The sequence below is a fragment of the Peromyscus californicus genome, unplaced genomic scaffold (genome assembly GCF_007827085.1).
Source record: "Peromyscus californicus insignis strain IS unplaced genomic scaffold, ASM782708v3 Scaffold_1__1_contigs__length_55948999, whole genome shotgun sequence".
NCBI classification, from domain to species: domain Eukaryota; kingdom Metazoa; phylum Chordata; class Mammalia; order Rodentia; family Cricetidae; genus Peromyscus; species Peromyscus californicus.
In genome coordinates, this window is record NW_026294492.1 from 54507076 (window position 1) to 54524263 (window position 17188).

The 17188-nt window shown below is 53.6% G+C and overlaps 1 protein-coding gene across 1 annotated transcript in view; it reads left to right on the forward strand.

Moving 5' to 3' along the window:
- LOC128115159 (phospholipid-transporting ATPase IK-like) overlaps window positions 1–16111 on the forward strand; it is a 27122-nt gene extending 11011 nt beyond the window's left edge. Inside the window, 26 exon segments of the mRNA XM_052745655.1 lie at window positions 389–429; window positions 431–548; window positions 1293–1343; window positions 1346–1380; window positions 1800–1929; window positions 1932–1989; window positions 2080–2288; window positions 2486–2515; window positions 2620–2778; window positions 3116–3277; window positions 3280–3303; window positions 3386–3411; window positions 3413–3499; window positions 4869–4979; window positions 4981–5034; window positions 5118–5229; window positions 5861–5936; window positions 6025–6124; window positions 6259–6625; window positions 6721–6920; window positions 6922–6945; window positions 7731–7814; window positions 8255–8494; window positions 11537–11675; window positions 11821–11948; window positions 15530–16111. Of these exon segments, the coding sequence (XP_052601615.1) occupies window positions 389–429; window positions 431–548; window positions 1293–1343; window positions 1346–1380; window positions 1800–1929; window positions 1932–1989; window positions 2080–2288; window positions 2486–2515; window positions 2620–2778; window positions 3116–3277; window positions 3280–3303; window positions 3386–3411; window positions 3413–3499; window positions 4869–4979; window positions 4981–5034; window positions 5118–5229; window positions 5861–5936; window positions 6025–6124; window positions 6259–6625; window positions 6721–6920; window positions 6922–6945; window positions 7731–7814; window positions 8255–8494; window positions 11537–11675; window positions 11821–11948; window positions 15530–16111 (3347 nt within the window).
- Window positions 16112–17188: the final 1077 nt, after the last annotated feature.

The following is a 17188-nucleotide window of genomic DNA, read 5'->3' on the forward strand; positions in this document are numbered from 1 at the left end:
AGCAGGGCTGTCTTCCTGCCTGCTGTGGACCATCTCTCTACAGGCCTGTGAAGGTCACAGAGATGTCTGAGGAGGGGCGGTTCACAAACACTGATGTCATTGAAGGCATGAACACTGCAACGACATTCATCCAAGATTCAGCCGCAAGGGAAGGGGCTGGAAAGAGGAGGGTGACTGGGTGCAGGAACAGAATACGCATAAGTCCTGAGGCCATGATGGTCGACTTTGGAGCATTTCAGAGGGAGCTGAGAGATGGTGCTGGGGTGCCAGGGAGGAGTGTGGACCCAGTAGGGTGGCCTGAGTTGGGTAGCGATAGGAATGTGGCAGGAAGCCGCAGGCCTGGGACCAATGCTGAGGCCGTGTGGCTGCTGCTTACCGGGTCCCACAGGTACAGTGACGTGTGAGGAGCCCAACAGCCGGATGCATGACTTTTGTGGGGAGCCTGGAGTGGAACAGCAGGAAGTACCCACTGGACATCGGAAACCTCCTCCTGCGTGGCTGCAAGATCCGCAACACAGACACCTGCTACGGCCTGGTCATCTACGCTGGTACAGCGCATGGGCCTCTGGATTGGGGAACTGAGGGAGAACCCTGAAGTTGATGAGGGACCCCAAAGCCTGCATGATATGGGCCCTGGGTATTGTCAGATAGACTAGTGGTCAACACTCTGGTTGTCTCTGAGAAAATAAAATGTTGCTGTGTAGAGGAAAGGAAGGATGGACAGGTGGGTGAGTGAATAGATTGATGGATGGGTGGATGGATGGATGGATGGGTGGATGGATGGATGGGTGGATGGATGATGGGTGGATGGATGGGTGGATGGATGGATGGGTGGATGGATGGATGGGTGGATGTATGATGGGTGGATGGATGGTGGATGGATGGATGGATGGATGGATGGTGGATGGATGGGTGGGTGGATGGATGGTGGATGGATGGGTGGATGGATGGGTGGATGGATGGATGGATGGATGGGTGGATAGATGGATGGGTGAGTGGATGGATGGGTGGGTGGATGGATGGATGGTGGATGGATGGGTGGTGGATGGATGGATGGATGATGGATGGTGGATGGATGGGTGGGTGGGTGGGTGGATGGATGGATGGGTGGGTGGATGGGTGGATGGATGGATGGGTGGGTGGATGGGTGGATGGATGGATGGGTGGATGGATGGATGGATGGATGGATGGATGGATGGACAGATGACTGAATGGATAGATAGGTGGATGGATAGATGGGTGGACATTTGAATGGTGTGCAGGTATATGACAGATGGAAATAAATCTTGCAGGTTTAGACACAAAGATCATGAAGAACTGTGGAAAGATTCATCTGAAGAGGACCAGCTGGACCTGCTGATGAACAAGCTGGTGGTCCTGGTAAGGCGTCCAGGAGAGCCTGGGGGACCCTGAAGAGTGAGGTGATGACCCTACTCTTCTGCAGACGCCCTGGATCCCTGTTGCCCCCTCACCCCCCCCCCCCTTGCCTCCTGCTTCTTTTTATTGCTGTACACAGCCTGGGCTAATGTTGAGCTTCCATTCCCCCCCCCCCCCCGCCTGTACCCAGCACTAAGGTGACAGACCCGCCCTGGGCTCCTTTGTGTTATGTTTTGTGGTAGCCTCATGCAGGAGGTCAGGACTCAGAGGCCAGTTTTGATTAAAGACAAAGAGCTCCGAAGCCGGACTAGGACCCCGAGAGAGCCCTCTTGCCCTCCCTTACCCCAGGCCCCTCCTGGATGAATCCCCATGTCTGCTGGACCCCATGTGCAGGCCCCCACCCGTCTCCATCCACCTCACAGATCTTCGTGTCCCTGGTGATCGGCTCCCTGCTGCTAGCACTGGGCTTCACCTTCACGGTGAAAGAATTCAAAGGCAAACACTACTACGTGTCGGCGCTGCACCAGCGCACGGAGGCCATGGAGGTTTTCTTCATTTCTGGGGCTTCCTCATCCTGCTCAGCGTCATGGTGCCCATGGCCATGTTCATCATGTAAGCTCCTGGGCAGGCCTTGGGGGTCCCTCTCCACAGGGTGTGAACTTGGAGCAAACCTGACTTGAGCATGGCCTGGGCCCTTTGCAGTGCCGAGTTCATCTACCTGGGGAACAGCTTCTTCATCAACTGGGACCTCAACATGTACTACGAGCCCCTGGACATGCCCGCCAAGGCCCGCAGCACCAGCCTCAACGACCAGCTGGGTCAGGTGCAGTACATCTTCTCAGACAAGACCGGGACTCTGACACAGAACATCATGACCTTCAAGAAGTGCTGTATCAACGGCCACGTCTACGGTGACGCCCCGCCCCGCCCCCACAGCTTCCTAGTGAGGCTGCCCTAGGGGTCTCCTAACGGACACCTAAACTCAGAACCCTAGCTCGGTAATAATGTGTAACGTGTCCCCTGGAAGCAGGGGCAGGAGCCAGGGGATCCCAAAAGTGTGGCCTCGGGGCGGGGGGGGGGCGAATCCTGAAGCTGGTTCTTTCCCCAGATTCAGATGATGAGCATGGTACTCTCCCGAAAGGTGAGCCCTGTGGACCCTGCCTCGGTGGAGCAGCGTGGGTAGGCCTGGATGGCGTGTGTGGCAGAGGCCTGACCCTGCCTGCCTGCACCCCGCCGTCTCCCAGCGGAACCCCTATGCCTGGAACCTGTTCGCCGACGGCAAACTCCAGTTCTACAATAAGGAGCTGGAGTCCCTGGTGCGAGGCCAGCAGGACAGGGCAGTGCAGGAGTTCTGGCGTCTGCTGGCCATCTGCCACACCGTGATGGTCCAGGAGAAAGACAGTGAGTGCGGGCGGGCGGCGTCCGGGGCCACCGGGGTCACCAGGGCCGGACGCCCCTCCGCCTGGGAGCTGCAGTTAGGGTCTGCTGTGCGAGCCTGTCTAAGGGGCTGGAGATGGCTGGCCGCCCCTCCTGACCCCTCCTCACCCCGCCCCTCTTCATCCCTCATCCCTCCTCACCCCCGCCCCTCCTCACCTCGCCCCTCCTCACCCTTCCTCACCCCTGCCCCTCCTCCTCACCCCTTCTTACCCCACACACCCCACTCCCTTTCACCCTACCCCCCACCTCTTCTTACCCACACCCTTCACCCCTTCTTACCCACACCCCCTTTATCGGTCAGATCAGCTGCTGTATCAGGCGGCCTCCCCTGATGAAGAAGCACTGGTTACCGCTGCCAGGAACTTTGGATACGTGTTTTTGTCTCGGACCCAGGACACCATCACCCTGGTGGAGCTGGGGGAGGAACGGGTCTACCAGGTTCTGGCCATGATGGATTTCAACAGCGTCGAAAGCGGATGTCAGTGCTGGGTGAGCCCCAGGCTCCTCCCTGTCACCCCTGTGCTTGTAGCAGTGGGCAAGCAGACATCAGGGCCTTACCCTCCCCCCACAGTCCGAAACCCAGAGGGTTCCATCTGCCATCTACACCAAGGGTGCAGACACAGTCATCTTGGAGCGTCTTCACAAGAAGGGTGTCATGGAGGCCACCACAGAGGAAGTCTTGGCTGTAAGTTTGCTGGGAGAGGCCAGTGTGAGCGGGTGCAGACTGAGGCCTTCCCTCCGTTTGGGCAGGTTGCTCATCCGCGTGTTTACCTTGTTCCACCCCCACCCACACAGAAGCCGAGAGGTGCTGAACTCTTCAGTGTCTTTCTACTTCACACAGGGTACCCAAGGGTGGGTTGGGCTCGACCTCAGATGCCCCTTCACCTGGTCCCTTCCCAACCTCAGCTGGCCTCCAGGTTTCCTTGACTCAGTGCTGGAGGATTGTGTCTTGACTCCCGATGGCCTGTGTCCCTTGGGCTGTCCCCCGCTGTCCCGCCAACACTTGCACATTCTCTGAGCTCAGGCGGCAGGTGGACCTCTGCACACGCTCTGGTGATGGCTCTGTCTGTCATTCTTTGAATCTTCCAGTCACAGCCATAAACCCCCTCCAGGCCCCTCTCTCACTCAGAGCTGTCCTGCCCTCAGTCCCTAACCTGCAGGGCCGGGAGTGTCTGTGTGTCCAAGGGCTTTGCTGAGGGTTCTCAGGTGCCCTTCTCTGCTGTGGGAGAGGGCATTCAGGTCCTTCAAAATGAAGACCCAGAGTCCAGGGGCTCAATCAGATGGATCAACTTTCCATAGAGTGGGTGGGTAAACTGAGGTCCAGTGAAGAACCTGTCTGAGGTGTCCATCACAATGGAGACCCAGCTGACAGTCAAGCCCGACCCCCCACCCCAGTCAGCCACTAGTTGTGGTCAAAGTTCCAGGGGCCCTTATGGGATAGAGGGACATGAGAAGCAAGTAGGCACCTTTTCCTGGCCTTCAGGAGTAAACATGTTTCAAATCTGCCCAAGGGCCTGAAAGGGAGAACCCTGAAGGATGCTGGGGTCAAAAGTGTCCCCTCCCCATGGTGATGTTAGGAGGAGTCCTGGAACCGGGACCTTGAGGTGGGTGGATTACAAGGGTGTGTGTGTGGGGGGGGACCGGAGTGTAGACACACAGCACCTGCCTAGCTCTGGAGATCTGAGGCAGGAGGGTGAGGAACTCAGCTAGCCTGGGCTATCAAGTCTCAAGACAGAATTGGAGCCAGGCAGTGGTGGCGCACGCCTTTAATCCCAGCTCTCTGGAGGCAGAGCCAGGCGGATCTCTGTGAGTTCGAGGCCAGCCTGGGCTACAGAGTGAGATCCAGGACAGGCACCAAAACTACACAGAGAAACCCTGTCTGGGAAAACCAAAAAAGGAAGAAAGAAAGAATTGTCTGAGCCATGCATGGGGAGGATATTAGCAGAGAGGGTGCCACCTGTGCAAAGGTCCAGAGGGACGAGGGCGCTGGTGACCCTGGGATAAGCAGGACCCTAAGGACTGGTGGTCGGGTGTTCATAGTCCGGCTGCCGCAGGCCTTCGCGGAGCAGACCCTGCGCACCCTGTGCCTGGCCTACAAGGAGGTGGCGGAGGATGCCTATAAACAATGGGAACCTGAGCACCAGGAGGCCGCCCTCTTGCTGCAGAAACCGTGCGCAGGCCCTGCACCAGGTGTACAACAAGATGGAACAGAACCTCCAGGTGGGTGGACCGGCAGGGTGGGGACCGGCCGGCTGGGCTCCTTGGACCTGGGTCTTGTGGTCTAACCCTGTGCTTGCCCCCAGCTGCTGGGAGCCACAGCCATTGAAGACAAGCTGCAGGACGGCGTGCCTGAGACCATCAACTGCCTCAAGAAGGGGAACATTAAAATGTGGGTGCTGACCGGGGACAAGCCAGGTGGGTCCCGGCTCTGCCGCACCTGGGTCGCTGTCCCACCGGCTGCAGCGCCCTCAGCGCTGTCCCCAGGAGTGGGACACGTGCCTCGCGCAACCCCGGTGCTCCGGGAGAGTTTCGTCGTGACCATCACACAGCCGGGTGGGGACCCTTCACACACCTGCCTGAGGTGGCCTCCTGTGGGCCTCCAGGTCAGCGTTGAGGCGCTCCCTCGTACCCTTGTATAGACAATTTTTGAGTTTTAAATTTTTTGGTTATTTTTTGTTTTGTTTTCAGTTTGTTTTCTTTTTGACTTTTTGCTTCTGACTTTCAAATAAATTTGACATTTTTGTGTTTGCCTCAAAGTGTGGTGGGCCTCAGGATCCCAACTCTATCCCAGCTCCCTGGTATCTCGCGCACCCGCATCCCTTTCAGACTCCCTAGGCCCAGCGGCTGAAGTCCCAGGCCTCCCAATGATGGCCAGCCCCTGTTATGACAGCATCCGCTCCGGACCAATCACTGCGGCCAGCCGGGAGGTGGGGGGAGGAGGCCGCAAGGAACCGGGACCTCCGTGGTGGGCGGGGCCTCCGGGCGCGGGGCGGGGCTCCTGGATCCGGCGCTGAGCCCAAGTGCGTGCACCTGGCTGGGTTTGCAGAGACTGCGGTGAACATCGGCTTCGCGTGCAAGCTGCTGTCGGAGAACATGATCATTATGGAAGATAAGGACATCAAGTAAGCAGGTCGGCCTCCCTGCCACCCTCACACCGTCCCATGGGTAGGACGATGGCGCCACTTTTCCATCCATCCCATGTCCCAACAGGCGTTTACTGGACAACTATTGGAACGAAAGCGAACAGCACAGGTCGTTCAAGATGATGACCCACCACAACATGGCCTTGATCATCAATGGGGAGTTCCTGGTGAGTGTCACTGGGGGCGAGGGGCAGTCGGGCTGGTGAAACTTGGGGTGGGGGACATGCCGAGGACAGTGATGCGGGCCTAGTGACCCAAGCCCCCTCTTCCCCATCCCGTCTCCCACCTCGGACACCCCCAGGATCAGTTGCTCCTGTCCTTGCGCAAGGAGCCCCGAGCTCTGGTCCAGAATGCGGTGGTGGATGAGGTCGACCAGGAGCCGGTGATGTCTAGGATGGACTTTCTCCAGGCGCGGAGGATCTCCCAGATGTTTCGAAACTTTGGGTCCTCCCTGGCACCATCCCCGTCAGTCACCCCCAAGACTGGCGAGAGCCTCGAAGAGCGGCGGGAGAGGGCCTTTGTAGACCTGGCCTCCAAATGCCAGGCTGTCATCTGCTGCAGGGTGACACCCAAGCAGAAGGCCCTGGTGGTGGCGTTGGTGAAGAAATACCAGCAGGTGGTGACGCTGGCCATCGGAGATGGAGCCAACGATGTGAACATGATCAAGAGTGGGTGCTGGGGGTGTGCCTGGGGGTGTGCCTGGGGGGTGGAGCCTGAGGATTGGGCCCAGGGTGCCTGGTAACGGCTGCCGTGGCCCCTGCAGCTGCAGACATCGGCGTGGGCCTCGCGGGTCAGGAGGGCATGCAGGCCGTTCAGAACAGCGACTACGTGCTGGCCCAGTTCTGCTACCTGCAGCGGCTGCTCCTTGTGCATGGACGCTGGTCCTACATGCGCGTCTGCAAGTTCCTGCGTTACTTTTTCTACAAGACGGTGGCGAGCATGATGGCCCAGATTTGGTTCTCCTTGTTCATACGGCTTCACCGCACAGGTGTGTGTGGGGAGCGCGGGAGGATGCGTGGTCCCTTGCCTGTCATCCTGACACTAGGGAAGCTGAGGCAGGAGGATTGCCCACTAGTACAAGACTACCTGGGCAGATCAGGTGTGGTGGTGCACCCCTATCATGACAGTTTTGAGGATGATGAGGCACGAAGATTACCATGGGTTCAAGGTAAAGCCTGGGCGGCAGTGGAGGGCAGGTGGATCTCTGTGAGTTCGAGGCCAGCCTGGTCTACAGAGTTAGATCCAGGACAGCCAGGCTACACAGAGAAACCAAAATAATAAAATAAAATAGAGCTAGGTTGTTGTTAGACCTGTTTCAGAACACAGAGTGAGTGTCTGGGGCTGTAGCTCAGTTGGTGGGGTGCTGACCTACTGTGCACAGAGCCTTGGGGGCTCCCCCGCTGAGTACATGTGCTGGGGTGAAACCAAGGCTTTGTGAGTGCAAGGTGAGCACTGTAGCCCAGGCTGGACATCCTCCTGCATCAGCCTCCCCAGGGTTGGGGTGCTCAGGCTCTGGGTTCCTGGTGTTTATTCTTAGCTCAGTCAGGTCTGGCATCAAGAGAAGAGCTGAGCCGGCTCTTCCTGGGTCTCTTCTAGCTCCATTAGTCAGAATCAAACCTGATGCCATTCTAGAAGAGTCTAGAAGCTCATTCTCTCCACTGGCTTGTAGAACCTCTAAAGTGCCAGACTTGGACGTCTGTCCTTGTTGCCGCCTGTCCCGGGCGGCCGGCCGCGGGCCGCGGGGCCCCTGGTGAGGTCTGGTCTCCGTTGCAGCCCCTGTATGAAGGCTGGTTCCTGGCTCTCTTTAACCTGATGTACTCCACGCTCCCAGTCCTGTACATCGGTCTGTTTGAGCAGGTGAGTGCCAGGCAGGTCTTGTGTCCTGTCTCTCTTCACCCAGCAGACCACCTGCTCTTTCCAGAGCTCTGTCTCATGGGGTCTGCGGGAGGGGGGCCTCTGGCTGGAGAGGTTCTGGCACCCTGAGAACCAGGTCTTCTATCCAGCCTTCTGTGTAATGGGAAGAGGGTTCCAGAGGAAGGCTCTTTGCTGTTCCTCCCGTTCACGACCCAGAGTGACCCTGCCAGAGAGGACAGGTGGGACTGAGACAAGGGTTTCGAGTCTATCCCACATTTAAATTTTACATATTTACTTATTTATTTTGGTGGGAAAAAAATTGGGCCATTTGGTTTGAGTGCGTTACCACGTGCTGAAATGAACGTCTGGAGACGCTCTTTGAGCCCTACTTGCAGACTCCACCACTTCCTGACCCCACTATAGAGCCTCTGCCTCCTGTCCAGGACGTGACTGCTGAGAAGAGCCTAAAGATGCCCAAGTTGTACGTGGCTGGCCAGAAAGATGAGCTGTTCAACTACAGCATCTTCCTGCAAGCCATTGTCCACGGCGCCCTCACATCTATCATCAACTTCTTCGTACCGGTGCTGGTCAGCCATGACATCTCCAAGTCTGGCAGTTCCAGTGACTACCAGTCCCTTGGGGTACTGGTGGCAATATCTGGGCTGCTTTCTATCACCATGGAGGTAGGTGGAACCATGACTCCTGAGAAACCATGGATACCTCTGCCTCACACTGACTTTTTACTCAATCCTCTTAAAGAAAAAGACTTGTTTTGCCAGGGCGGTGGCGCACACCTTTAATCTCAGCACTCAGGAGGCAGAAGCAGGCAGATCTCTGTGAGTTCGAGACCAGCCTGGTCTACAGAGTTCCAGGACAGCCAGGGCTACAGAGAGAAACACTGTCTCAGAAAACAGATTTGTTTCATTTTAACTCTCTCTCTCTCTCTCTCCTGTGTGTGGTGTGTGTGTTGTGTGTGTGTGTGTGTGTGTGTGTGTGTGCGCAGCGCGCGCGTGTGCACGTACACATGCAGTAGACCACGGAGGCCAGAAGAGGGCATCATATCCCCTGGAGCTGGAGTTACAGGTGCTTGTGGGCCAGCTGACATGGGTGCTGGGTGGAGCATGAATCCTAATTGGTTTTAATAATAAAAACTGGGAGCCAGATATATTTAATGTCTCTCAACCTTATACACTTTACACCTCTTTAGTGAATTTCTTTTCTGAATCTGGTAACAAGGAAAACTATAACTATAAACTCCATCAGAGACCTGAGAAGGAGAAAGTGCACGTAAGGGACTTCCAAAATATGTGAGAAATGACAGAAATGGCCAGCTGCCTGGCAGTCACCCAGGGTTCCTCTGCAGTGTTGGGGCATCCATCTTCGGCCTACAGGCCTGGTATATCTGACAGACTCCTCTGTGGAGCAGGATTTCCTGAAGGGCCTTCCTACTTGGTCTCGACAAAGTTCGGCAGTCCTTTGTTTTGTGTCCTGCTTGTCCGTTTGGACAGCATACCGTCAGCAATTGAGGCAAGGGCAGTTTCTTGCCCAGTTACTAACTTTGGCCACAAAGAAAGTGAACTCCATATGGAGTTTCTTCTATGCCCATCATCTTCTCTGAAGTAGATTGGTGCTGCCTGGAGTAGACATGGCTCACTGTCAAAAAAAAAAAAAAACTATGTTAAAACAGTTTAAATGCCATATTCTGTAAATCTCTGAAGTGTTTGAAGATCACCTGTCTACCTAAAATATATCTGTTTGACCTTGAAAACATACCTAACATGACTGCAAGTTTAATTGTAATAGGTGACTAACTATTAACCTTCATTTCTTTATTATCCTAAATAGTTTGTAATAATAACTTTCAATGACTAGCAATTTGCATTACATTGTTAAATGAGATATATAGGTACAATGCCTTGAACAAGATTAGAAATGTATGTACTGTATATTCTAATAAAAATAATCTCAACTTTGTATCAATATACAAAGGTCCATATCAATGCAAAATTATTTAAAACAAGTAGTTGCTTTTTAAAAGTAGATTCACGAGGCCAGCCTGGGCTACCAAGTGAGTTCCAGGAGAGGCGCAAAGCTACACAGAGAAACCCTGTCTCGAAAAACCAAAAAAAAAAAAAAGTAGATTCAATAATCTACCCCTTTATCCTATCTATATCCCCCTTTTTTTTCAGAGTAGATTCAATAATTCACCCTTTATCCCATCCTTTCTACATTCCTTCTTTTCTTTCTTCCTTTCTTTCTTCCTTCCTTTCTTTCTTTTTTTTAGGGGTAAATGCTGAAAGATCAGAGAGACAAAAGAGGAAGCCATAGCCACCTCTCACCTCACCAACTCCTCAGCCTGAAAGGGCTGAGCGCCTGTCTCCTCCCGCCTTATACTCCTTTCTCTGTCCAGCCATGCCACTTCCTGTTTCCCCCTCCCTAGTTCTGGGATCAAAGGCGTGTGCCTCCCAAGTACTAGGATCAAAGGCATGCGATCCCAAGTGCTGGGATTACCGGTGTGAGCCTCCACTGTCTGGCCTCTACAGCTAACTAGTGGCTAGCTCCACACTCTGATCTCCAGGCAAGCTTTATCCCCACAGCTGGGAACTGAACTCAGGTCCTCTCCAAGAGCAGCAAGGCTCTTAACTGCTGAGCCCTCCCTTCAGGCCACCCTCTAAAAAGTCTTGGGTGTCTTGTGTTTTGTGTCTTTTCTTCTCCTCCTTACCTTTTTCTTCATTTGTTTGTTTGTTTGTTTGAGATGAGGTCTCATTATGCAGCTCTGACTGACCTGAAACTCTGTAGCCCAGGCTGGCCTTGAATTCAGAGAGATCCACCTGCCTCTGCCTTCAGATAGCTGGGATTAAAGGTGTGCACCATCGTGCTCAACTCAAGAATGCTTTTAGAATGTGCGTGGTATGTGCCTGCCTGTGTGGACACGTGCTGTGGAAGTCAGAGGACTCCCTTGGATACTGATTTCGATTGAGGCGTAGTCTTGTCCTTTGCTGCTGTTATGTGACAAGACCTCCTGGGGACACACGATACACCAGTCTCCCCACCCCAGACAGGGAGTCCACGACAGACCAAAGTGCAGATCCACCAAAGTCCAGCATGGTGGACCGATGTGTTTCATGGGCACTTCCAGGAGTGTGGTGAGGGGTCACTCACAGGAACAGAAGTGACTTCACTAAAGCCCGACCCAGTATGGTGACAACTCACAAAAACTGGGGCACACTGCACAGCCTGCAGGCATATGACAAGTTGGAGAGTGGCCTTTCCAAGTGACTTGGGTTCTAAACCTCTTCAGGCAGCCCAGCTGGTTTTTGTGTCTTCCAGACAGGCTGCTGGTCTCAGTGACATTATTGGTCACTCTGTGAGGGAGAGGCCTAGTGCATTTGGTCAGTTTCAGGGACTTCCTGGAGCTACTTTGTGTTGTTTACCTTCCTGCTTAAGGAGCTTCCTGCAGCATGAAATGCTTTAATCTGGAAGGAAACCGTCACAACTGGGTATGTGGTCAGGCTATCTGGCCGTGGGCTTTGCAGATTTTGGTCACTGTCTCCCATCTAGTCAGAGGTTGGCCGGGATGACAGGCGTGTGCGGTCACACCCGGCAAGCAGCTTCCACATGGGTGCTGGAGATCGGACACTCTCCCCAGCCCCCAATGCTGACTTCCCCGAACCCCCGGCTCCGTGTCCTGCCTCCCATCGCTGACTTCCTGGCTCCCCGTGCAGGTTATTCTTGTCATTAAGTACTGGACACTCCTGTGTGTGGGCAGCATCGTGCTCAGCCTCGCCTCCTACGTCCTCATGACAAGCTTCACCCAGAGCATGTGGTTGTACAAGATTTCACCAAAGACCTTCCCATTTTTGTGTGAGCCTCCATTGTGTAGGGGAGGGGATGGACAGGAGGCAGTTACCTCTCGTCATCTGGAGGAGGGGAGCTGGCGGGGTAGTGCCCCGTGACTGAGGGGAGGGGGGCGCTGGTGTTCACGCCTCCTGTCTGTTTTGTCTTCAGATCGCTGACTACAATGTGCTCAGCCAGCCTGCCAACCTGCTGGTGATCATGCTCAATGTGACCCTGAATACGCTACCAGTCCTGGCCTTTCGTGTGATCCGCAAAACTGTTTTGAAACTGCGGCTTAAGGTGAGGCAGAGCTGTGGACGCCCCCACCGACCCCTCCTCCCAGCTGTCACAGACACTGTGCTCCAGGGACTCCCGGTGTCCTTGAGGCCCAAATCCCTGAGCATGGTGTGTGTCTTAGGGTACTCCTTGACACAGAGGGGTTCCTGCCCAGGGAGGGAGGCAGGTAGCTTCAGAATAGTTTAGGCAAAATGGGAAGTAGCTCCAGTATCCATCCATCCGTGGGCTGACCATGTGTGGCCCAGCCATATGCTGGAGTATGGCTCAGGCTCCAAAAAGAATGATAGTAGGGCACAGCCTGGAGGGACCCTCAGAGACACCGTGGTCAGTGAGAGACCCAAACACAAATGCCACAGTGTGGGACTCCATGATGGGGAGCCCAGAGGTGGGAAGTGGAGTGTGGGTGACGGGGACTGTGGGGGGCAGGTAACCTCTCATAGGAATGATGTAGCTAGAGTTTCCCTGCCTGGCCCACAGTCAGGACAAATCTCTCTCACCTGCCAGTCCCAAGCCGCTCAGACCCGACCAAAGTAAACACAGAGACTTATGTTGGTTACAAACTGTATGGCCGTGGCAGGCTTCTTGCTAACTGTTCTTACAGCTTAAATTAATCCATTTCCATTAATCTATACCTTGCCACGTGGCTCGTGGCTTACCGGCATCTTCACATGCTGTTTGTCATCGTGGCGGCTGGCAGTGTCTCTCTGACTCAGCCTTCCACTTCCCAGCTTTATTCTCCTCCTTGTCCCGCCTACACTTCCTGCCTAGCCAATGGCCAATCAGTGTTTTATTTATTGACTAATCAGCAACACATTTGCCATACAGAACATCCCACAGCACTTCCCCCCCTTTTTTTTTTTCAAAAAGGAAGGTTTTAACCTTAACAAAGTAAAATTACATATATTTTGGGAATTTGGGCGTAGCTTCTCTTACTACTTCCTGCTGGAGGGGGGCGCTGTATCTTATGGGGACACAAAGAAAATTTTAGGATTATGGAGTAGTCCATGAGGGTGTATCGTCTGAGCCAGTTGCCTTCAAACCGTTCTGGATGTTGGATCATCTGGGCCATGGTGTCATCGGAGACCTTTAAGGGGGTCTTGGCTGGTCAAACCTGATGTATCTTAATCTGGAACAAATCCATAGCCTCTGGCTTTCTGTGGGAACAAAAGCAGAGACTCCTTTCTAAAGCAACACGTTCTTACATCCAAATTTTGAAGTCAAGGTATCTTTAAAATATACATTTTGGCACAACTCAACAGCTTTTACAATCAAATGTTTTTCTGCAGTTAAAAATCCCAAAGACAACACAATCCAGATTCTCTGTGTAATATCCATTTTTAGGTGGCTTATTTTTTATACTACCTTTACTGTCTCTTTAAAGACTTTATTTTTTAAAACGATGTATTTGTTTCTATAACTCTATATATCACCTTTTTTGTCTCTTTCAAGCCTATGTATCTTTTACACACATTGTAAACTATTACATCTGAATCTGTCTTATTGTGAATCTATTGCCTTAAACTGCAGCAGCTGTGGCTGCTGGCTCTGCCCACCTCAGCTTCCCAACATGGCGTTTTCCACCAGCTCTGGGAGCTATCATTGGTCTCTATGCTTTTATCCAAGCACCGTGTAGCCCAAAAACCTCTTTTTTTTTGTTTTGTACTAGCAAAGGCTAAATCCACCATGCAGCTTAATGTGCCATTTGCAGAGGCCTCATTCCTGCCATACTGCAGGTCGAGCTAGGAACCCGCCAGTAGCTCAAACCGGCAGCTGCCGCTCATTTGAGAGAGACAATTAGGAAGCTGTTTTTAGCTCCATTTTAGAATCTTTTCTCAGGTTTTAGGTGGAAACTCTTGCCCCACGTTGGGCACCATTTGTAGCTAGAGTTTTCCTGCCTGGCCCACAGTCAGGACAAATCTCTCTCACCTGCCAGTCCCACAGCCACTCAGACCCAACCAAGTAAACACAGAGACTTATATTGGTTACAAACTGTATGGCCGTGGCAGGCTTCTTGCTGACTGTTCTTACAGCTTAAATTAATCCATTTCCATTAATCTATACCTTGCCACATGGCTCGTGGCTTACCGGCATCTTCACATGCTGTTTGTTATCATGGCGGCTGGCAGTGTCTCTCTGACTCAGCCTTCCACTTCCCAGCTTTATTCTCCTCCTTGTCCCGCCTACACTTCCTGCCTAGCCAATGGCCAATCAGTGTTTTATTTATTGACTAATCAGCAACACATTTGCCATACAGACCATCCCACAGCAGAATGAGGCTTCATTAGGGGTGACAGAATATTCTGGAAGTAACAGTTGTACAACTTTGTGGTGTGCTTAGAGCCAGAAACTGTCCTTAAATGAGGATAAGGTGGCAGTTGAAAAGAAAATTATGATTCATTTATTTTTTATTTCTTATGTGTGTGGATGTTTTGTCTGCATCCATGTGAGGGCCCAGCGCCCACAGGGGAGGGAGGGAGGCATCGGCTCACCTGGAACCGGAGTTAGAGACAGCTGTGAGCTGCCATGTGGGTGCTGGGAGAGCGGCAGTGCTCTTCCAACCCCCAGCCACATCTCCCTCCACCACATCCCGCCACCACCCGGCCGGCCCTAACGCAGTCCTTTCCAGAGCTGAGGACCGAACCCAGGTCCTTGCGCTTGCTGGGCAAGCGCTCTACCACTGAGCTAAATCCCCAACCCTTTTTTGGTTTTTCGAGACAGGGTTTCTCTGTGTAGCCCTGGCTGTCCTGGAACTCACTCTGTAGACCAGGCTGGCCTCGAACTCACAGAGATCCTCCTGCCTCTGCCTCCTGAGTGCTGGGATTAAAGGCGTGCAAGTTTAAGAAATTTTAAAAATTTTGTTTTCTGATATAAAGTCCTCAGTCAGGTCCCAAGGAAAGACTGATGATCTGCCCAGTGGAGAGTCCAGGAAAGGCTCTTATTAAATCCACATTTCTTTCTTTATGTAGTGAGGGTGGGGTGGGAGTATGAGTGGTCCATGCTGTGGGACATTTGTGGAGGTCAGAGGACAGGTTTTGGGAGTCTGTTCTCTGGTTCCACTGTGTGGACTACCATGTGTAGACTACCATGTGTGGACTACCATGTGTGGACTACCATGTGTGGACTACCATGTGTAGACTACCATGTGTAGACTACCATGTGTGGATTACCATGTGTGGACTACCATGTGTGGACTACCATGTGTGGACTACCATGTGTGGACTACCATGTGTGGACTACCATGTGTAGACTACCATGTGTGGACTACCATGTGTGGACTACCATGTGTGGACTACCATGTGTGGACTACCATGTGTGGACTACCATGTGTAGACTACCACTGTGTGGATTATTCGGGTCAACGGGCTTTTGGAGGCAAGTGGCTTTACCAACCCAGCTGTCTCTGAGGTCCATGTGAAGGACTGATAGCTGGTCCAGAATCTGTTTCCAGGTCAGATGCCAGTTGGCTGGACCAGTGTTGGGAAGCTCCGTGTGTTCCCCATGGGGGACAAGGGACCCTAACTCCCCCGCCCCCCCGCCCCCGCCCCGTTGTCTCCTCGGCTCTGCAGGAGGAGGAGGAGGAGGAGGAGGAGGAGGAGATCCCGAGTGAGGAAGTGGCTGTGGAGCCGGCCGTGAGGCACCTTCGCCGGGGCACCGCCGCCCGCAGATCCAGCTACGCCTTCTCCCACCGTGAGGGCTACGCAGACCTGATCACCCAGGGCACCATCCTGCGCAGGCCCACGGCAGAATGTGGTGGGGACACGGTCTGGGAGTCCCCGAACCCATCTGAAGAGAACCTGTCCTTCAACCACAGAGAGTCAATATTTAATCCGCGGAAGATCTCCATCCTGGCTAAGAAGAAACTCCACCACTATGGAAAGAGGTCCCAGCCGGAGGAGACCCTAGCGAGCTCCCAGATGGAGAAGCAGGACCTTGTGAACCTGGACACCCGGCCCATTGACACTGGGAAGCCGCCCACCATCACAAGCGCCACGTCGGGGTCACTCCAGGTGTCTTCGTCCGATGACCAAGCCTTCCACAGTGTGCCTTCAGAGTACACCCTGGCCAGCCGGCCGGAGCGCTTGGATGTCAGGACCTCTTCTTGGAGGAGGCCTCCTTGGAAGGGCTCAGCCTCTTCGAAGAGCCAGCTGTAAGTCCCCACGAAGTAACACAGCCACAACTCGAGCTGACCAGAGGCCCATGGCTGGGAGAGTGACCGTCATCCGGTACAGTGGGACAGCCACCTGGGAGCATGGCGTGGGCCCCAGTGCCCTTTCCAGTCAGATCTCCACAGCGCTCAAGCTGCAGCAGCTCCCCCTGTCCCCACGGGAGCAGGCATACAGTCAACAACAGAGTGCCAGGAGACAGACCACATCCCTGCCTTTTCTAATAAAACAGGGTCCCTCTGGCCCCAGGGCTTGTTTGGGTTCACGGCTTCTCCAACTCTTTTGGTAGAAGCCTGGGAACATTCCTTCCCAGGTTTAAAAAAGAAATACCCAAACCCCTAAACCCCAAACCCCCAAATCATCAAAACACTGACCCCTGCTGGTCAAGTAGTTTAATTTCAGGAAAATATTTGTGTTGGCTTTTATCCTCCTTCTAAGCACATAAAGCTTCGTTGTTTTTGAGAAAGAAAAGGAAGAGATCAGGTTCCGCCAGACCTCGGGCCCCACCCCACACCTACCTTGGTTTAAACTGTACCCCAGCACCCTCCGCCCTTGCTCCTGCGGGCAACCTCCCTTAGTTGAAGCAGTAAGTAGAGATCTCAGAAGCAGGCCCCGATGTGGTCCGAATCTCAAGGTCGGCCTGGCTGACCGGCCCTGACCTGGGCGTTAAGGTCACTCCACGTGAGTCTATTAAATGGGCATAGGGATTTATTAAGATATAAATTGCCGGGCGGTGGTGGCGCACGCCTTTAATCCCAGCACTCGGGAGGCAGAGCCAGGCGGATCTCTGTGAGTTCGAGGCCAGCCTGGTCTACAGAGCGAGATCCAGGAAAGGCGCAAAGCTACACAGAAAAACCCTGTCTCGAAAAACCAAAAAACAAAACAAAACAAAAAGATATAAATTGAGGGAATTCACGAATACAGAAGGGAGTAGATCCTCTGACCTGAGGGGGAGCAAATCCACCTCACAGGCAGGAGCCGGGAGGAGGGGCATGTGACCCTTGTCCCTTGCCTTTTAAGAGGTCCTCCTTTGGGCCCTACAGCCCAAGGTCATGGGCGGAGCAAGTACCAGTACACCTG